The sequence below is a fragment of the Theobroma cacao genome, chromosome 5, assembly GCF_053813885.1.
Source record: "Theobroma cacao isolate CCN51 chromosome 5, ASM5381388v1, whole genome shotgun sequence".
NCBI lineage: Eukaryota > Viridiplantae > Streptophyta > Magnoliopsida > Malvales > Malvaceae > Theobroma > Theobroma cacao.
Window position 1 is genome coordinate 42,535,438 of NC_142643.1, and position 18,898 is coordinate 42,554,335.

Consider the following 18,898-nt stretch of genomic DNA (forward strand, 5'->3'; position numbering starts at 1 on the left):
TTATGTAACAAATTCTAATAAAAATATAAAAAATTCTTTTTTTAACTTTATTTAATTTTCATATAAATTATATTGATTTGTCATCTATTCACTCTCAATATGTAAAGAATGGAATGGAGGCCAAAGTCCAAACCCAAAAACAATTTATTTTCCTAAATTATAATATTTCAATTGACATAACAATTTCTTTTCTTTAGTTTTTCCACTATATAAAGCCCAGCCCTCCTCTCCCTACTTGTTTCCCGCCACTTTCTCTCTTTCTTCTTATTGTCTCTCATTTCCTCTTTCACTCAGATAAGCAAAAACAAGGAAAATTCTGAAAGATGTTGTGGGTAGATAAATACAGACCCAAAACCCTAGACCAAGTTATGGTTCATCAAGACATTGCCCAAAATCTCAAAAAATTGGTACCAATTTTTTTTGTTTACTTCTTTAAATACAATTCTATTTAGTTTTAAATGCCTAATTTTTTTTCTTTTTTCTCTTTAATTGTTTCAATTAATGGGTTTTTTTTCTCGAATTAAACAGGTTACAGAGCAAGATTGCCCACATTTACTCTTCTATGGGCCATCTGGGTCTGGCAAGAAAACCCTAATTATGGCTCTTCTTAGACAGATCTTTGGTTCCAGTGCTGAAAAGGTCTACTTTTTTATTTTATATATTTTTAGAAAAAAATTTTCATTTTTTTCACATTTTGACCCAATTTTGGTTTTTTTAATTAATGCTTTGTTAAGTGGAGAAAATTTTAAGTACGATGATGAAATTTGAGGTCATTGAAATGTTATGAATTGTGAACAAAATGAATAAACGGGAAAATAATTTCTTTTTTGAGTTTTAAGTAGGCCTTTTCATGGAATTGAAAAAGGAATGTATATCGAGCTGTTTTAGATTGAACTAATGATTTTCTCTATTTTCTGGTTTTTCTTATATTTTAACTGAGGGGTTTTTTTTTTTTTTTTGGCTGCAGGTGAAAGTGGAGAATAGGAATTGGAAAATTGATGTAAGTCTCACATTTGATGACATGTATATCAAAAGTTTTTAATATGGTTAAAAGGTTTTTCATTCTACTGTCAGGTTGGTAAACAATTGTGGAATTTCTTATTTAGTTTCTTTAGCATTTTGAAAATCAGTTTTTAAATGCCTATGAAGGGATGAAACTTGTTTAAATGTTTTAGTACTTGTTTCTTCTCACCTTCTTCTTCTTCTTGAAAAGTTTGAAAAAAAAAAGATATAAATAGTGATTTTAATGGGAAACTTGCTCAATGGTTCAGGAGACCTTTATACTTGTTTTTAAATTTACTGTTAATTATTTGGTATGCTGCAGAATGGAGCTTATTGTTTGTTGAGCATTCATAATCAATACCATTATTAATTTGTATCTCTGCACTGTTTCTCCCTTCATGTCTCTAACTTGGCACCGCCTTCTTTCAATTTCATTTCAGATTGGAAGCAGAACCATTGATCTGGAGTTGACCACATTATCAAGCACCAACCATGTGGAGTTGAGTCCAAGTGATGTAGGCTTTCAGGACAGATATGTAGTTCAAGAGATAATTAAAGAAATGGCTAAGAATAGACCAATTGACACCAAGGGGAGAAAAGGATATAAAGGTAATTCTGATAATTGATTTCTTTCCCCTCTAAATAAACCCCAGTTAGAAGTATTTCTCTTTTCTAGAATCTGGTGTTCAAATATGTCTTGAAAGGAGCGCCAAATATGTATCTGTACTAGTTCACCGGACTTAACGTTCATTTATGTTTCCCTTCATGTTTATAACATCTTCTTGATGCTCCTTTCAAGTTGGTGGGTTTGTTTCTCTTTTTAAAATCAGAGTAATTGTATATAATTTCACCATTATTCTGACATGATCTCTTATGAGTGTCAGTGTTAGTACTCAATGAAGTTGACAAGCTTTCAAGACAAGCCCAACATTCTCTTCGAAGAACAATGGAGAAGTATAGTGCTTCTTGCCGGCTAATTTTGTGCTGTAATAGTTCTTCAAAAGTCACTGAGGCCATCCGTTCTCGTTGTCTGAATATCCGAGTAAATGCACCTTCAGAAGAGCAGGTTGGGAAATTTTATTGTTTTTTATTCATAGTTGACAGGATACATGAATAAATTCAGTGGCACATTCCTTAAAGTCTTTGCCACCATATTATAAAAGGTTGTCACCACAAGACTTATGATGTTTAATACTCATGTTATTTTCCATGAAAGAATCTTCGTTCTCTCCCTGTCTGGCTTCTTATGGTGAATTGACTTGTTTCCGTGGAATTCTCTATGTTAGATTATTAAGGTGTTGGAGTTTGTTGGAAAGAAAGAAGGGTTGCAACTTCCATCTGGTTTTGCAGCTCGCATTGCAGAAAAGACAAATCGGAGTTTAAGAAGAGCTATATTGTCATTTGAGACTTGCCGCGTTCAACAGTTAAGCTCCTTGTTACCTTTTAGAGATAATTTTGGTGTCATGGAAACCAGCTTGGTTGTTTTCATCAGATTACCTAAGAAAACAACGTAGGAGACTTCCTTATATCTGTGTTTCATGTTGTTTCCTGATTATAGGTACCCTTTCACAAGCAGCCAAGCAATTCCACCAATGGATTGGGAGGAATATATATCCGAAATAGCAACTGACATAATGAAGGAGCAGAGCCCTAAAAGGTTTGTTTTTTATGCGGCTTATACTATATAAGTGTTCTGTTAGTAAAATTGCTGCAAGAATTACATAATTCTTTGAAGTTTTAATACATTTTTGGTTAGTGCATTAGTTAGTCAGTTGCTTAAAGTGCAGCAACTGCTGAATTTCTGCCCTAAAAGATATTAGAGGTTTTATATATTTCTCGTTTCTTAAAAAAGAGAAAGCAGATCTACTTGGAAGGATGTGTAAAAGTGGGTGAGGAAATAAAATGTCCTTTGTTGTAGTTTTCTATGGACCTGCTTCAAACTTTTTATTTAACCTTTCTTTTATGCTATAGGCTGTTTCAGGTTCGAGGGAAGGTATATGAATTGCTTATTAATTGTATCCCTCCAGAGATAATTTTGAAGGTAAATACAGCCCCGCAATATGTAGTAGCTTGATTCTTTCTCCAATTAAAGTGTTTTTCATCACTGTCTCAGAGGCTCCTTCATGAATTATTGAAGAAATTGGATGCAGAACTAAAGCATGAGATCTGCCATTGGGCTGCATATTATGTAAGTTCGCTAGTGTTTCTTATCTCACCCGCTTTATGGTGGCTGTTGTTCCTTTCACTTCTGTTGGACCAGGCAGTCTGTTTTACTTTTCTCTGACTAACCATAAATATCTTATTGCTTTTTGGTCAATATGACTGATTATCACATTTTGCTTTATAGCTAAGGATCGTTGGCATATTGAGCTCAATTCTCTACTCAATTCCTTGACCTTCACAACAAGCCAATCTTCTGACACCCTTGGATGTTTCCCTCCAATGTGCAAACCCCAAAATGAAAGAATAAAAGAGAAAGAATGTCGTTTCCATCATACATTCATGCTGTTATTAAATTGCAAATTTTGAAAAATGAATTGGGGAGACATTAAAAAATCACATAATTTACACCTAAACTCTTTTCTTACTGGTCCAAATTGTGATTGGTTATGCTTGGAATGGGTTCTGCCTATCACAAGTGGTGCATTACAAACTGCCATGAGGTGTTTGGTGGAAGTTCCAATTTAACGTGAAGGAGTGACAATTTTCCATATATGTAAATCTCGGGAATATACTAGCGGTGAGCTAAGATATTCTTAAGATGAGACCTGATGCTATGTTCTACAGACAATGCTGAAATTCATGAGGCTTCAACCTGCTTAATAGAAGAAATGCCACTGAATTTAACTCGTGCTCTATTTTGTTTGTACTAATATCTTAACTCCTCAATTTCTTTTACTTTTACAGGAACATAGGATGCGTCTTGGACAGAAAGCCATCTTTCACATTGAAGGTACATAAAACTTTCTGTGTTAGTATTGACCAAGTTCTTATTTCATTTGTTGAAATCACTAAATTGTCCTTGGAGCAAGATTGATGTTTGTGAATGGGAGAGCAAATTTTGGTTCTACCTAGCCTTCAACTTTCCTAAAACAAAAATCTCAATGGATTGGGATTGGTATACTGTTGTCTACATCAGATTGCAGCATCACAGCATGTTTCCTTGAAATTTTCTTGGGCTAATTTTGTCATTCTTTCAATGATATGCTGCCTATATTTTTACACCAATGTGAACTTTAGCACAAGATTGAATGTAGTTTCTCACTCCCTTGTAGAGACATTCTTTTACAATTTTAAGAGTTTATCCAATTGTGTGTAGGCTTGGAAATGACAAAGAGTTGGCTGAATTGTAAAACTAAGATGACTGATAGCCTATCTACTATCAGTATCTTATCTTAGCGGTCAAGATATCAATATTTGGTTGATAGAGATGTCTTTGAAAATATTCCAATTGTTTGACTGCTTTATTTGTCTCCTTTCTGATATTTGCAAAGAGTGAACGCCTAGGCAGCTGCACAACACAAGTCTTGGGCTGTTTTCTTTTGATCAATTTTGTTCTTATGTTGTTTTTCTTGATTAATTTTGTAGCATTTGTTGCCAAGTTCATGAGCATTTACAAGGCTTTCTTGATTGCAACCTTCGGCTGAAGAATAAACCAGCATCTCGCCAGGTGATCTTTAAACGCCATTTTGCAGAACCTGGCAGAATCTGGTTATCAAGTTTCCAGCGCCCTATTGAGTCAGCTTGTCATTTTGTTCTCGAACTGTGTTTTATGACCTGTTGGCATTCTTGTTCTCATGACGAACGAGCTTCACTTGCACTTCTCTTGTCTTCTCACCTTTCCATATGATCTTCAGTTACCTTGTTGTCAGTTCAACTTTTTCTTGTGCTTCACTTTCCATGACATGGACATGATCTGACAGATAGTGGAACTGATTCCAGTTGTAACAATAATTGTGAGGTGCAAGTAGTAACTTGCAAAATGAAGGGAGATTTCTCAAACAAAAGTCATACACAAGATTTCCATAACAAGAAGCATATAAAATTCGAGGTTTGAGAAGGGTACGATGAGAGTTATGTGTTAAGAGAGGAAAAAAAAATTATTTATTGACGAGGATGGCATTTTGTGTGGGATTGACATCATATAAAAATTATACATTATCGATATATATATATATTTTGAACCATTATTTGAATTATATAAAATTATTTTTTAATTATTTATTATTTATTCATGTTCTAAATAAAAAAATAAAAATTTTAAAAAATAATTTTTGTTAAAAGCTAATAGTTTAAATTGTACGCTTGCATTTATTATTTGGCCTTTCTAATCACATCATTCACGATTATAATTATTGTACTAACATCACATGTAAATAAGTGTATTTTTCAAAAAAAAATAAATAAAAAGGTCCTTTTTATTTTTATGATGAAAAATAAATAAATAAAAAAGTCCTTTCAAACATGGACTTTAGGCTGCCTAGCCCATATAATTTGTAAAGGTCATTTCCTCCTACTCTCATTGGTTTTCTTTTCTTTTTTTTTTTTTTTTTGCTAATACCATTTTTTTTCTAATTTACAGTCGTTGGTTATACCATTAATTTTATTGAATAAAATCATCAAAATGTTCAAAAATATTTTATTTATTTACACGTGGTATTTTTGTTTTACCCAATCCATAGAGGTCAGGTTTTCTTTTAGCTTATAAAGTAATTTCCCTTCCCGATCACCATTTGTTTATTTCTCTGGAATCCATTTCTCCATCGGAAAAGCTCGCCTTCAGGTAATTCGATTTTAGGGTTTCGATCATGATTTGCTGCCGGAATTTCATATGTTTTGTGTTTCTTTATCATTTTCTTTAATTATTTCCTTTTTTTCCTCTGCAGTTTGTCGTTTGGTTACTAAGAAAGCGTAGGAAAACCAGAAAGAAGAGGAAAAAAAAATGTCGGTCACGGCAGGTGTTAGTGATACTATAATAGCAATTAGGGATAAACTTAGGGGAAAAATTGGACAAACAAAAGTTAAAAGATACTGGCCTGGGAAAGCTCCTGAGTGGGCTGACGATGCCGATGAAGAGGGCGATATTAGGATGGCTAGGGCTGTTGCTTTAGAAAAAGCATTTCCTAGTCGTGATGATTCAGATGTTGTTAGAAAAGATGATCCTAGGTTACGTCGTTTGGCTGAGAGTAGGATTGATAATAGGGATGAAATTAGGGCTGATCATAGACGTATTAGGCAAGCAGAGATTGTGTCTACGGAGGAGGAGGAGAATAGGAGGAATGAAGGGGTGGAGGCAGAGGAAGAAGATGAGGATGCCTTGGAGGAGAGGAGGAGAAGGATTAGGGAGAAGTTGCTTCAGAGGGAACAAGAGGAAACGGCATTGTTGGAGGAGGAGGAGGAGGAAGAAGAAGTGGAGGAAGAAGAGGAGGAAGAGTCGGAGTACGAGACAGATTCGGAAGAGGAACATACGGGGATTGCAATGGTGAAGCCGGTTTTTGTGCCAAAGTCAGAGAGAGATACGATAGCTGAGCGTGAACGGTTGGAAGCAGAAGAACGGGCTATTGAGGAGGCGGAGAAGAGGAAGTTGGAACATAGGAAGGTTGAGACGAGGCAAATTGTGGTTGAGAAGATTAGGGAGGATGAAGAGATTCAGAAGAATATGGAATTGGAGGCGAATGTGGCTGATGTGGATACTGATGATGAGGTCAATGAGGCAGAGGAGTATGAAGCTTGGAAGGCAAGAGAGATTGCTAGGATTAAGAGGGATAGAGAGGAAAGGGAAGCAATGATAAAGGAGAAGGAAGAGATTGAGAAGGTTAGAAATATGACCGAGGAAGAGAGGCGGGAATGGGAGAGGAAGAATCCGAAACCTGCTCCACCACCTAAGCAAAAGTGGAAGTTTATGCAGAAGTATTACCACAAGGGTGCTTTCTTCCAGGCAGAAGCTGATGATCCTGCTGCAGCTGTTGGAGCAGACAATATTTATCACCGTGATTTCTCTGGCCCAACAGGTGAGGACAAGATGGACAAGACCATATTGCCTAAGGTCATGCAGGTCAAGCATTTCGGTCGTAGTGGCAGAACCAAATGGACCCATCTTGTCAATGAGGATACAACTGATTGGAACAATCCGTATGTTCTCCTTAATTCTCTCTTTTTATCTCATCCAAATTGATATTCTCTTAAAAGGTTAATTTCTCCGATGTTTTATATTAAGTCTTGCACAAGAAGTCACCATTCTATACTTCCAGCTTAGTTATCTTCAGTCTAAAGTGGCTTATAATTTGTTGAATATGCCGTAAGCATTTTATATTAACTGAAGAACAGAGTCAGAGTGAACAGTATCAATGAATATAATTTCTGGCTTGAAGGATGAAGTGTTAATTTTTAGTAACTAAAGCTTGTTTCTAGGAGGCACAGCAAAGAAACTTTGATGGAATTTATATCATATTTGCTGGTTTGTTTACTCTAATTATTCACATCTGGGATGAGTTGTTCTGGTTTTGTTGGGTGCACAGAATTCTGTAGAAGATATTATTGGCTTCTTTTTAGTTGCAATTTTGATACTGTATCAGTCTTTTGGAAAGTATTAATCCACTCATATTGAATTTCTTCATACTCCATTTGACACTTCTTGCCTCAAATTCCTCCATTTTGAATGATGCTAGTTAACATGCATGAAGTAAATCTGCTTAGTTTCTGACATGATCATCTGAACTGAAATTTAGCATGCCGCAAGTTGAACGGTATAATCAATAAAAAGAACAGGTACAGAAGCAGGGAATAGTAGATAATGAGTATGCTTCCTATCAATCAATTAAATCTTTTATTTGAAGAAAATAATCTCTAGAATGGCCCTAAAATTGTAATTTCATGGATGTGTGGGATTTGAACCCTAGAGATATGCCCTTTAAACATTTGATATGGCTGATGTTACTCTTTTGCATAACCTCTAAAGATAAGCATGTTTAAAGCCAAAAAGAATAAAATGTGATTTTAGCTTTGGTAGCTATATTCCTAACAAACCTTGACTTAAATTGTTTGGCTTTTGTGCAGATGGACATACAATGATCCTCTTCGGGCAAAATACAATGCAAAAATGGCAGCCGTGAATGCCCCTGTAGCTAAACCAAAAGGAAGCAAGAAGTTGAAGGATTGGGAATCAAAATGATACTACTAGTTTTTGTCCGTCATTCGGTTGGAGTCATCTTTGCCTTCTTTGATGGCTTGGCATCTTTCTTCACCAAAGTTCCATGGGGTTCATGCTTATGTTTGGCCTCTGAAATAGGTATGTAGGACTTTTTACTGATCATGGCTTTGGGATTTGCCTCCTAACGCTGGAGAAACTGGATGTATAATGAAGTAAAATTAACAAATTGATTTCCTGAGTTAGCTCCAGTTTCAGCATGTACTTCAGTTGGTGAATATCAGCAGAAAAATTTGCATAAACCAAATATTATATCATTTCTTTTTGGGGAGCATTGTTTTGGTACTAGCAGATGATGAATTCATATCATCAATGATTGTAGGAAAAAAAAAACAAGCTTTAAAGAGATGTTTTAATGTGAAAGAAAATGAAAAAATGCATGCAAGTAATTAATTAAAATAAAGAAAAGCATGATTTAGTACAATTGATACAATCATATATATTTATGGAGAAATTAATATTAGATACCAATTCTCTCTCTTTATTCCTATAAATTCAGGCCACCAGAATTGGAAAACTCATGTAAAAGGCAAACAAACAATTGTCCTAAAAGTAAAACAAAAGATTGAAAAAAAGCAAGGAAATTGATCCAAATATGATATTGGAATTTGAGGTTAGTAAGGAGTTGTATTTATTTAGAATTAGGTCTCCCCATTACAAGAAAGAAGACTTGAAGATTGAAGTAGAAGACAAAGCATTGCTCAAGGTAAGTGGGGGGAACAAGGATCAAAGGCTTTGCTACTTTTGTGCTAAGTATCGACTCCCCAGAGATGCCGACCAGGATCAGATCATGGTTTCCAGTGTTTCTGTCGACAATAGTTATTTCACTATCATTACATTTCCAAGGATGTTGGAAGGAGTTGATCTTCAGCTCAGATTATGATCCTAACTACTACATGCTTAGGTTTTTCTTTTTATTATTTGTCAAAAAGAATTTGCGGCCCCAACATAAAGTATAAGTTATATTTAAATGTCTACAATATTAGTCTTGGAAATAAAACCCAAAATATGTATCCATTCACGCATCGTTCTAAATTAATTTGGTGATATTATGGATAATAAATTCCACCCTATTAATACGAAGAATATCAAGCAAGAGATTTTTTATATTTTCAAATGTTTTAGTAAAGGCTTTGAAGTCAAACCCAAAAGCCAAAAATTGCTAAATCGGCCACTATGGAACCCAATTGTGAGATAACTCGATAATCATATTGTTGTAGAATTATTTTGTCAAGTTTTGGGAAGAGAGAGGATTTCAAGATTGAAATTGAAGATTATAATGAATTTCTCAGAATAATTGGAAAAAATAAAATAAAGATCAAATTTTTTTGCCATATTTTTGTTAAGCTTCGTCTTCCCAAGCATGGTGATAATAATCAAGTCGGTTTCCATTGACAATAATTGCATTTTAACTAAATCCCCAAAAATGTTAGAGAGAAATAATATTAGACCTGATAATTTTAGACATGACACGAGAAGATACGGGTTAAACAAGTTTTGGGTTTACTCTTAACCTGTTTCGTGTCAAACACGACAAACACGTTTAAACATATTTAGTTAATCGTGTTATCTTGTTTAAATGTATATACGTGTTTAAACGTATATACTTGACACGTTTATTAATCTATTAAATATTAATAATTAAAGATTATTTTAACCTTATATAAATAATTTTAAATAATTATTTGATGTGTATTTTAACCTTATATATGATAATGAATTTTATATATGTTATTTATATTAAATTTTATTATATTTGATGTTATTATTATTATTATTTTGTTATAATTATTTTAATAATTATAGTTTTTAAATTTAAATAATAAAATTATATTTAATTGTAAATAATTTTATTTAATCGTGTTAAACGTGTTATTAATCGTGTCGTGTCATATATTGACACATTTAATAAACGTGTTAATCATATCGTGTCGTGTTACATATGTATTAAACGTGTCGTATTCATGTTTAGTTTTAACGTATTTCGTGTCTAAACGTGTCTGACACGTTTAAGATATAAGAACTCGAATTGTCATGTTATTATTTTTTATATTTATATTTATTTTGGAAGAGTATTGGGCTAGATTTCAGCCTTAATGGGCTTATTTCAAGCCCAGATCTTTAATAAGCTTATATAAAACTGGCGTCACGTTGTCTTTCCACCAGTTCTTGCCTCTCTCCCATGGCGGAGGAATTTGCTGAAGAAGTCAATAATTCTCTACAGCCTCCTCCAGTAACTCCCTCATTTCTCTCTCTTTACTTTAAACTTCTATATGTATTTATCTTATTATGTATATATGTTCATGTTCGCGGATCGATGCTGGCAGTGGTGGGATGGGCAATTGTCTCTCATAATTCTGAAACTGATTGAATTTTTGAATCTTGATACTAGTTTATCAATGGGGTTAATCAATTCTCAGCAGCTGTTCTGTAAATAAACAATTCATATGTTGAATTAACCTTGTTCTAAATTTCGGGAAGTAGTGAAAATGATTTGATTTTTTTATTCTTGAATTGCTTATGCTGAATATGCAGTTTGTGGAGGTAATATGCAAAAGTTCTGGTAAGAAATCCCGGTTTGCCGCCGGCACCAAGGCGGGATTTGCAGTGTCATTGATAAATAGAAAGTTGGATATTGGAAATCCTTTTGCTTTGCATATTGAAGCAGTTAAACAAGGGGAGGAACCCATTAGTTTTGGCCCTGATGCAGTTCTTGTGAATTATGGCAATGGCTGGAAGTTGCAGACAGTTACTGAAGCGGATTTTCCCTGTAACTAAGTCTTATCAACTCAAACTATAGTGTGGTTTTGAATGTTGCAATCAAGTAGGTTCTGATTCTTGTCTATTTTTTGGTATAGGCACAAGAAAAGGGGAAGGTTTTCGGCCGGTTTCAGCACAGATCCCTATTGTAAAGGTAATAACTTCTCTGGATGGAAGTCTGGCAGAAAGTTCTGGTATCTGTTCATGAGAGGAAGAAACGAACTATCATAAGTCATAAACTAAAAGACCTGAAGAGGAAACTGGTCACCCTATTCTTAGGTTCCCTATGACTATGAGACAGTCTAGTTTAAGGATTACATGTCTGCATTATCTGTAAAATTTACATCTTCAGTTGCATACCACAACCTGCAATCATTCCATTAGATCGCTATTCTGAATTATAGTAAACGGATGTGTTGCAAAAAGTAAATGCCAAATGGAAAACCTTCCAGAATGTGATGACTACAGTTGCTCCTACCTCATGATGTGTTTCCCATTACCGGGAACCTACCTAAAGGCTAACTGGTATTGCTAAAAATTTGGGGTCGTCGCTTGTTAACAATTTATGTATCTTAAACAAAGTAGTTTTGTTCATCATCTATATTGATATCTTTATTCATTTCCTCTATGGAAATTCACTAGGGCTCATGATGCTTTATCTTTCTCCTGCATGTAAAGGTTTCATTTCATGACTTGGCTGATATATTTATGTCTTTGTTTTCAATGTAACAGAACTTTGATGGCTCACATTCTACAAAGAGGACTTCAAAACCAGGAATCAGTTATCTCTACATTGCCAAAATACTGTTGGCTTTTGTTTTGATGTTTGTGTTGGCTGGAATTTTGATGCTGGGTCTTGAGAATCTTCCTAGACTAATTCTGTTTATAAACTCATCCATGTAATTACTTTGTCATCTATGTGATTGATTTCTGGAAAGGCTAAAGTAAAAGTTACTGAGAGGGAGAGAGGGAAATTCATCTTCAATTTGCTGATTATTTACATTTTTGAACATGCATTTTCCCATCCTTAGGAAATATGTGCTATACAAACAAGGGCCTGATTTTAGGTCATCAGTCAATAGATTACATATCCCTAATAATTGGGGACAACAAATACTACAAGCATACAACATTGAGATTTTTTTCTCCGAAACTAAGGCCAACAAGCATTGGTGCAAAAATAATCCACATTTTTCCTTATATTTTTTCCTTCTTCCTTCAGGAGAAATTTTCCATTCATGCTGCAACTATGCCAAAGAGTCTCCAGAGCGATAAATTTCATCGGCATGAGCTGCAGGCACATAGACTGCATCCAGCAGCGAGCTGTGGGTTCGACCATAGAAAACGTAAACAAGAAACCCCAATACGAGCCATACAGAAACCCGAGCCCATGTGGCAGCACTGACAATTGCAAAGAACATAATATGAGAACAACGCAAATGAAAAGGGTTTAGCCATTTGATGGTAGCATACTTCTGATGAATTCTGGAAGACCAAATCAGCAGCATCCAAAGACCATGTGAAAATAGGAGAAAATAAAGAAGAATAGAATAATTTAGTCAACACTTACCCCAAATTAATGAGCAGGTAGACATTGATGAGAATGCAGGCAATTGGTAGGAGAGGAACAAAAGGGCATATGAAACCTGAATATATCAATATTGCCTCGTAAATTAAATATGCATAAATAGATGAAATCGTGAAGATACAACCACCAGTTAAGATAGAGAGCTCAGAGCATACCTCCTGTATGTCCAAAGTTATGCCGTGCGTCATCTTGATCTATACATGTCAGCACAATCAGACCAAACAGAAGAAGAACACCTCCAACTCCACATAACATGAAACGAAGAAGGCTAGAAGAAGATACCAACAACATCAAACCAAAAGAAAGAAAATAGATAATGGAAACATTTGAAAAGATAAAATTCAATGGAAAGATAATAAAAATAAATTCTTCAGCCATATATGCTGCAAACCACTACAAAGCTTTTCTCTGGCTATTCTTCTTTTTCAATCACAATAGTAATGAATAACTAAATGGTGGACACAAACATTTCCTTGGATTTCAACTCTCTCTCTTCATTCCTATCAATGTATAACGCCAGAGCACCATAAATTTACTCTCCATCTCCCTTTTTTTTCCTGCATCAGGAAAGTATGCCACCCACTTCTGGAAACTTATGATAATGAAAAGCTTAATAATGGTCAAGAATAATAAATTGCCTCCATTCTATCCTGAATAAGGAACTCAGTAGTTCAACAATACAGACATGAACAGCCTACCTCGGAAGCCACAAACTTGAAGCTGCAAATGTAAGGCTAAATGCCCCTACACATGTTAACAATATGGTCCAGCCAGCAATTTTTCGCCTGTATTCTTCATTGAGGGTACCTGCAATAATCATTACACAGGAAAGAATCGATACCTCGGGAAATACCAGCTGATGAAAAGCATCATGGAACAAATGAATGCTACAGAGGTTTCAGGGTGGACAGGTGGCAAACTGACCCCATGCCCATATAATTTGAATTTTAGACAATGGAGATACTGTTCAATTCAATGTGGAGAAACTTCAGTCATAATGTCCAAACCAGTGAATGTGATAATTGTACACCTTGATTAGAAGTTCCAAAATATTCTATTACATAATAAGTTATCATTGTTTAGCACTTTTAAAAGCAAGGAAAAAAACCTTAAAGCACATTACTTACAGAAGCTAGTGATAAAACAAGACATGGTATACTGATTACTTAAATTATTTTATACGATATGTTTTAACAAAAAGGTGACAGAAGGCAAGAAACTTACAACTGGCTTGAGCTTCTTGCTTTTCAATAATGGGACAATCAATAGCTACATTCTTCTTGCTGAGCAAAGGCTGAGAACTACCTGTAGAAGTACTCATCTCAGGGTTTTCCCCACTAGTCACCTGAGAATCCCTACTATATCTTAGTGTCACAGAATCAATTGACTCCTGAAGTGATGACGGAAGTGGCACCTCATCTGGTGGGACATATCTAAGTATCAAGACAGAAATTGCTACCATAGTAAATGCAAGAAGTGTACCCACGCTGACCTGCAAAAGAAAGGTAACTCTTAGGAGCTCCCTATTCTAGGCATATGCATCCAAGAGCCTGTCATAAACTAGAAACTCAATCCAGAGGAGCTAGTTCGCAGAAACCACATGACATTAGTCTTTATAACAAAGCAAAAGCCTTTTCTAAAGATACAAAAAAAAAGAAAACATAAGAACAAAAACGCAGCTTTTAAAGCTGAGAAATGATCAAAACTTAAAGAGTTTGTGAACAGCCTATTAATGTTGTATCACAGACTGTAAATGATCAAACAGATTATGGCAACAATCAGAGACATATCATTGTATGGTTATTAAATTTAGTTTAGACTTTAACTTAAAATGGGTCACCATAGCAACCGAAAGCACTCAAGACCTAGTAAACCACAACCATAGCGCACATTCATGGCCTGCTCCAACAGGCCCCAAAAAGAGAGAAAAAATCCAATACCAGTGGCAAGAAATGCCTACTTACCATCCCTGCCAATTGTGAAACATCCATGAAGAATGACAAGGTAGCAGCAACTATACCAGTTGTCACTGTGCTCTTGACAGGAACTTGGGAGCGTTTATTAACATCTGAAAAAAAGGACGGCAGCAATCCATCTCTAGCCATTGCCATAAGGATTCGAGGCTGAAAACAAACAATCAAGTACATTATTATTAAATAATTAAATCATGCAAAAGTAAAAATATTAAGATCTATGATCGGTCATGTAGATTATTAAGAGCTAGCATTTTACTATTTACAGATTAGGATAACGAGCAGGTATGTTGAAATTCTGACAACAAACCAGTGAAACTTTAGAAGTAATAAAAAGATTGTTGGGGGGTGGGAGAGAGAGAGAGAGAGAGGAACATAGTAATTAAAAAGTTTATACAAAATCCTTACATTAATATTTATATTTATGCAACCAACAAATTTATATCAGCAGTAAGAAATCATAATTGAATCCAAATGCTATATTGACTTTGAAAGGGATCTCTATAGTTAGTAAATCTTTTGAAGTAACATGGAATTGAACATCCACTTTGTAGTTCTCATCCTAGGTTGTGTTTAGCTCTGCAATTAGTATGATACAAGAGTTCTAATTTGAGACAATTATTTGAGAGAAAGAAATGACAGAACAGTAATGTGGATTATAAATAAGGACATTAACATCATCTTGATGGAATATTTGCAGGAATGCCAAACAATTTCACAGCTGTACCAATGAAAAATTCATATGTACCTGAGGGAGGATTGAGCCCATCAATGTTGAGCAAAGGGCAGTAACAGCTCCAACGGTTATAATGTAACTGAAATCACAAAATGAGATTCCCCGCAAGAAAAGGCTTCAGAAAACAATAAATAAATAAATAATATAAACACTTTGAATGCACCATGAATACTCACGCTGCCCATTGCATCCCATAGCTAGCAAATGCAGAAGAGATGGGGGTGTCAGGATCCATTTCATAATAGGGGACCAGACCAACAATCACAACAGAGACCAGCATGTACAACCCACAACAAATGGAGAGTGCTGTCGCGATACCCAGTGGTAAATCTCGTTGGGGATTCTTAACCTGTCATACATTATTTCAGCATGGATTTCAAATTCTTCAGGTCACTCAGAAAAGAAGACTTTAAATATAGGGCAAACTGCTATCACTAAACAAGCTATATACCTCCTCAGCAGTGCTGGCAACCGAATCAAAACCAATATATGCAAAAAAGACTGTTGCAGATCCAGCAAGCATTCCATCCACCCCAAATGGAAAATACCTATTGGACAATTAAGTTAAATAACAACTATCATACAAGGATGGAAATACAACATGAAATGCCAATTACCCAGTAGGTAGTTCGTATCCAGCCCATCCAGTCTTGAAACCCAGATAACCACCAGCTACTATCACAAAAATCATGGCACATACATTTGCGCTGGTGACAATTGCTTGTGCAAGTGTACTCTGCATGAGAGGTTTTAATTTAAGGTTACAAAGGGGTCATCACCCACACAGACAGAAAAGGAACTGAAATAAAAAGGAGATACCTCCTTGATTCCCACGCATAAGAGTCCAGTCACGACGAAAACTAGAACTGCAGCACAAGGGTCCACCACAATATCAAGCCCAGGAATATGTTGACGTGCTAGAAAAATTGGCAGACTATTTTGACCCCCAAAAAGCAAAGCCTAGATGCAAATATCAAAAGAAAATAAGCAAGTGTGCCATGTAATTAGCAAACCAAAGAAGGAAGCTCCCACCCCCACAACCCTCAAGCACCCCCATCCCCAGCCAAAAATAGGCAAAAATTAGTTGAGTAAGAAAATTCACTAAACCAGATTAGGAGAAATGCCACGAGCAACTGCTGCACCACCAATTGTATACTCCAGTATCAGAGCCCAACCAATCAACCAGGCAACGCTACAAAATGATATTACTTGTATCAGTGGCTGAAAAAAATGATAAATCTTCAAGAAGCGAGAAAGAAGAGGATTGTAACATTAGAGCCACTTTAGTATTCTTTTACCAAATGGAATGATTAACTATTATTGAAGCTAAATCCTAACTACCAACGTTTCCAATTGCAAGAACAAAGAAAAACAACAGTAATAAATGTACAAGATAAATCAAGAAATTAGAAATTACCCTTCACCGACACAAATGTATGAATAATGATAGGCACTGCCAGCAGATGGACAACGACTGGCAAGCTCAGCATAGCAAAACGCAGAGAGAGCAGCAGCAATTCCAGCTATTAGAAAAGAAATGGTAAGAGCTGGACCAGAATGCTCTCTAGCAACTGTTCCAACAAGAATATAAACTCCTGCTCCAATTGTTGATCCAACACCTAATCACAGTGCCCAAAATTCGCAATAAGCTATCTATTGTAGATATCAAAACCAAAAAGCAAACAAACAATAATCTTAAAAGTAAAAAGAACTACCATAAGCCAACTCTCTTAGAAGAAAAAGAAAATCAAACTAAACATAATTCAAAAACAAGAATTACCCAGTACATCAAAGATATCCATAAGAGGAACAAGTAAAAAAAACCAGTAATTTACAATAAAAGTGTGAATAACGATCCAAACCCATCATTAAAACCCCTACAAAATCGATATAAAACAGCTTAAAACACAAAACTCGGATAAAAATTTCCCCAAAAAGAACTAAAAAATAAAATAAATACACAGGTTGCTATATGATTAGAAACAATCAAAACACAAAAAGAAGATCAATGTTTTCCCAAAAACCATTTAAACAACACAAAACCATGAAAAAAGCAGCTAAAAACACAAATTCAGGATCAAATCACACCCCCCCCTCCCCAAATAAAGAAAAAAAGCTATCAAAATCTCCCCAAAAACAGCTAAAAACAAAGAACCAACCAAAAACAAAACAAAAACGCAAAACCAAGATCAAATTTTTCCCAAAAAACAGCTAAAACACACACAAACCCAGATCAAACCCAAAAAACTAAAAAAAAAAAACCGCAAAATATTACCAATTGCTATGAGATGACGAACAGTCAACTCTTTAGCCAACTGATGATGACCCAAACGCTTGGTATGAGCAGAATCCACCTGTTTTCTTCTTACAAAACTCTTTAAACCACCCCATGAAGAACCAAAACCATCTTTTTGGGAATCAACCAAAAAACCCATCAATAATTCCCACCCAAATTTATCAACTTTCCCCAATAATCAACAACAAAATTATATGAATTAATGATATTTTACAAGCTTAGCTTTTGAACAAAACAAGAAATGCTAAAAATTTACATACAATATATATTAAAAATAATAATAAACTTTATTAACAATAAAATCTGCCCCCGTGAACCCTTCCAAGATATAAATTTGGTTCAAGTACTTCGCACTTGTAATTCTTGTTGTTCTTAAAAGAGAATCAAAGCGGGCAGATTTTAGAAATATAGAGAGAGAAACAAAATATGAATACTTTGCTTTTGTTTTGAGAAAATGAAATGTTCTGGATTTTAAAGGAGTGACTTGCTAAGGACCAAACCAAGAGGTTGGGCCGTCCGGCAATGATTGACTTTCACTCTTTCAAGGATAATAGAATACTAAAACCAATTAAACGTCACGTTTTCTTTAATAAAAATCACTTTATTTTGTAAATAAACACAAAAACCTTATTTTGTGATTTTTTTTTTAGGAAACATGAAGTCAACAAAATATCAATTGATGGAGAAAATGTCTCCATGATAATTGATCATTTCTATAGTTATATTGTTGGCTCCTCAAAATTTTTTAGAGAAATTAGCATAATGTTTTGTAGTTATAGGCAAAAAAATAAATATTATATTATTAAAAATTTACATTTAATATACAATCAGCATATAATTTTTATATATGTTATCAATAAATCAAATATTGTTATTTTTTTAATAAATAATTTTAAAAATTAAAAATCTTTAAAAATAAATATTCATAATTTTAAAAATATTTATCTTGAAAAATTTTTATATTTTTATCTTTGTACATTATGTGATTAAGTAACAGTGTATCAACATAAATTTTTTTTTTATTTTTTTGGTTTTGTGGTGGTGCAATGAACAAACTAAGGGATGTGAAAGTACAAGTAATGATGAAAATGATATATTAGTGATAATAGACAACTAAATTGGAACTCTTTTAAGAAGGGGATATGAAAGCTGAAGAAAATGGATCAAATAAAGGAATATCGAGTCATAAGTGTGGTCACAGGCTTTTCATTAATTGGACACATGATTATATACATATATATATATATGTATGTATGTATGTATGTATGAATATTAAGCTTAAATTTTATAGTAAAGAAATATTCTAAAAACATTTTCATAAATAATTTAATGAATT

The 18,898-nt window shown here is 34.5% G+C and overlaps 4 protein-coding genes across 4 annotated transcripts; 3 read left to right on the plus strand and 1 right to left on the minus strand.

Moving 5' to 3' along the window:
- The first annotated feature begins 215 nt into the window (after positions 1–215).
- On the plus strand, positions 216–4,879 carry EMB2775 (ATPase family associated with various cellular activities (AAA)). The gene is made up of 11 exons (XM_007029919.3): positions 216–407; positions 529–639; positions 968–1,000; positions 1,443–1,611; positions 1,887–2,068; positions 2,289–2,425; positions 2,561–2,659; positions 2,974–3,043; positions 3,116–3,190; positions 3,910–3,955; positions 4,591–4,879. The coding sequence occupies exons 1-11, from the start codon at positions 324–326 to the stop codon at positions 4,647–4,649; spliced, it is 1,065 nt and encodes a 354-aa protein (XP_007029981.1). The 5' UTR covers positions 216–323; the 3' UTR covers positions 4,650–4,879.
- Positions 4,880–5,623: 744 nt separating this feature from the next.
- LOC18599797 (uncharacterized) lies at positions 5,624–8,456 on the plus strand. Its single transcript, XM_007029921.3, has 3 exons — positions 5,624–5,785; positions 5,889–7,134; positions 8,059–8,456. The coding sequence occupies exons 2-3, from the start codon at positions 5,945–5,947 to the stop codon at positions 8,171–8,173; spliced, it is 1,305 nt and encodes a 434-aa protein (XP_007029983.3). The 5' UTR covers positions 5,624–5,785; positions 5,889–5,944; the 3' UTR covers positions 8,174–8,456.
- Positions 8,457–10,354: 1,898 nt separating this feature from the next.
- LOC18599798 (maltase-glucoamylase, intestinal protein) lies at positions 10,355–11,906 on the plus strand. The gene is made up of 4 exons (XM_007029922.3): positions 10,355–10,442; positions 10,745–10,979; positions 11,068–11,123; positions 11,702–11,906. Exons 1-4 carry the CDS (start codon positions 10,392–10,394, stop codon positions 11,870–11,872), a joined length of 513 nt encoding a protein of 170 aa, XP_007029984.3. The 5' UTR covers positions 10,355–10,391; the 3' UTR covers positions 11,873–11,906.
- Positions 11,907–11,943: 37 nt separating this feature from the next.
- LOC18599799 (cationic amino acid transporter 2, vacuolar-like) lies at positions 11,944–18,007 on the minus strand. The gene is made up of 14 exons (XM_007029923.3): positions 17,542–18,007; positions 16,684–16,885; positions 16,374–16,458; positions 16,086–16,226; positions 15,884–16,002; positions 15,718–15,814; positions 15,443–15,615; positions 15,279–15,345; positions 14,522–14,680; positions 13,782–14,049; positions 13,256–13,364; positions 12,713–12,825; positions 12,540–12,615; positions 11,944–12,370 (listed from the first exon to the last, which is right to left on the minus strand). Exons 1-14 carry the CDS (start codon positions 17,699–17,701, stop codon positions 12,217–12,219), a joined length of 1,923 nt encoding a protein of 640 aa, XP_007029985.3. The 5' UTR covers positions 17,702–18,007; the 3' UTR covers positions 11,944–12,216.
- Between the last annotated feature and the right edge of the window lie 891 nt (positions 18,008–18,898).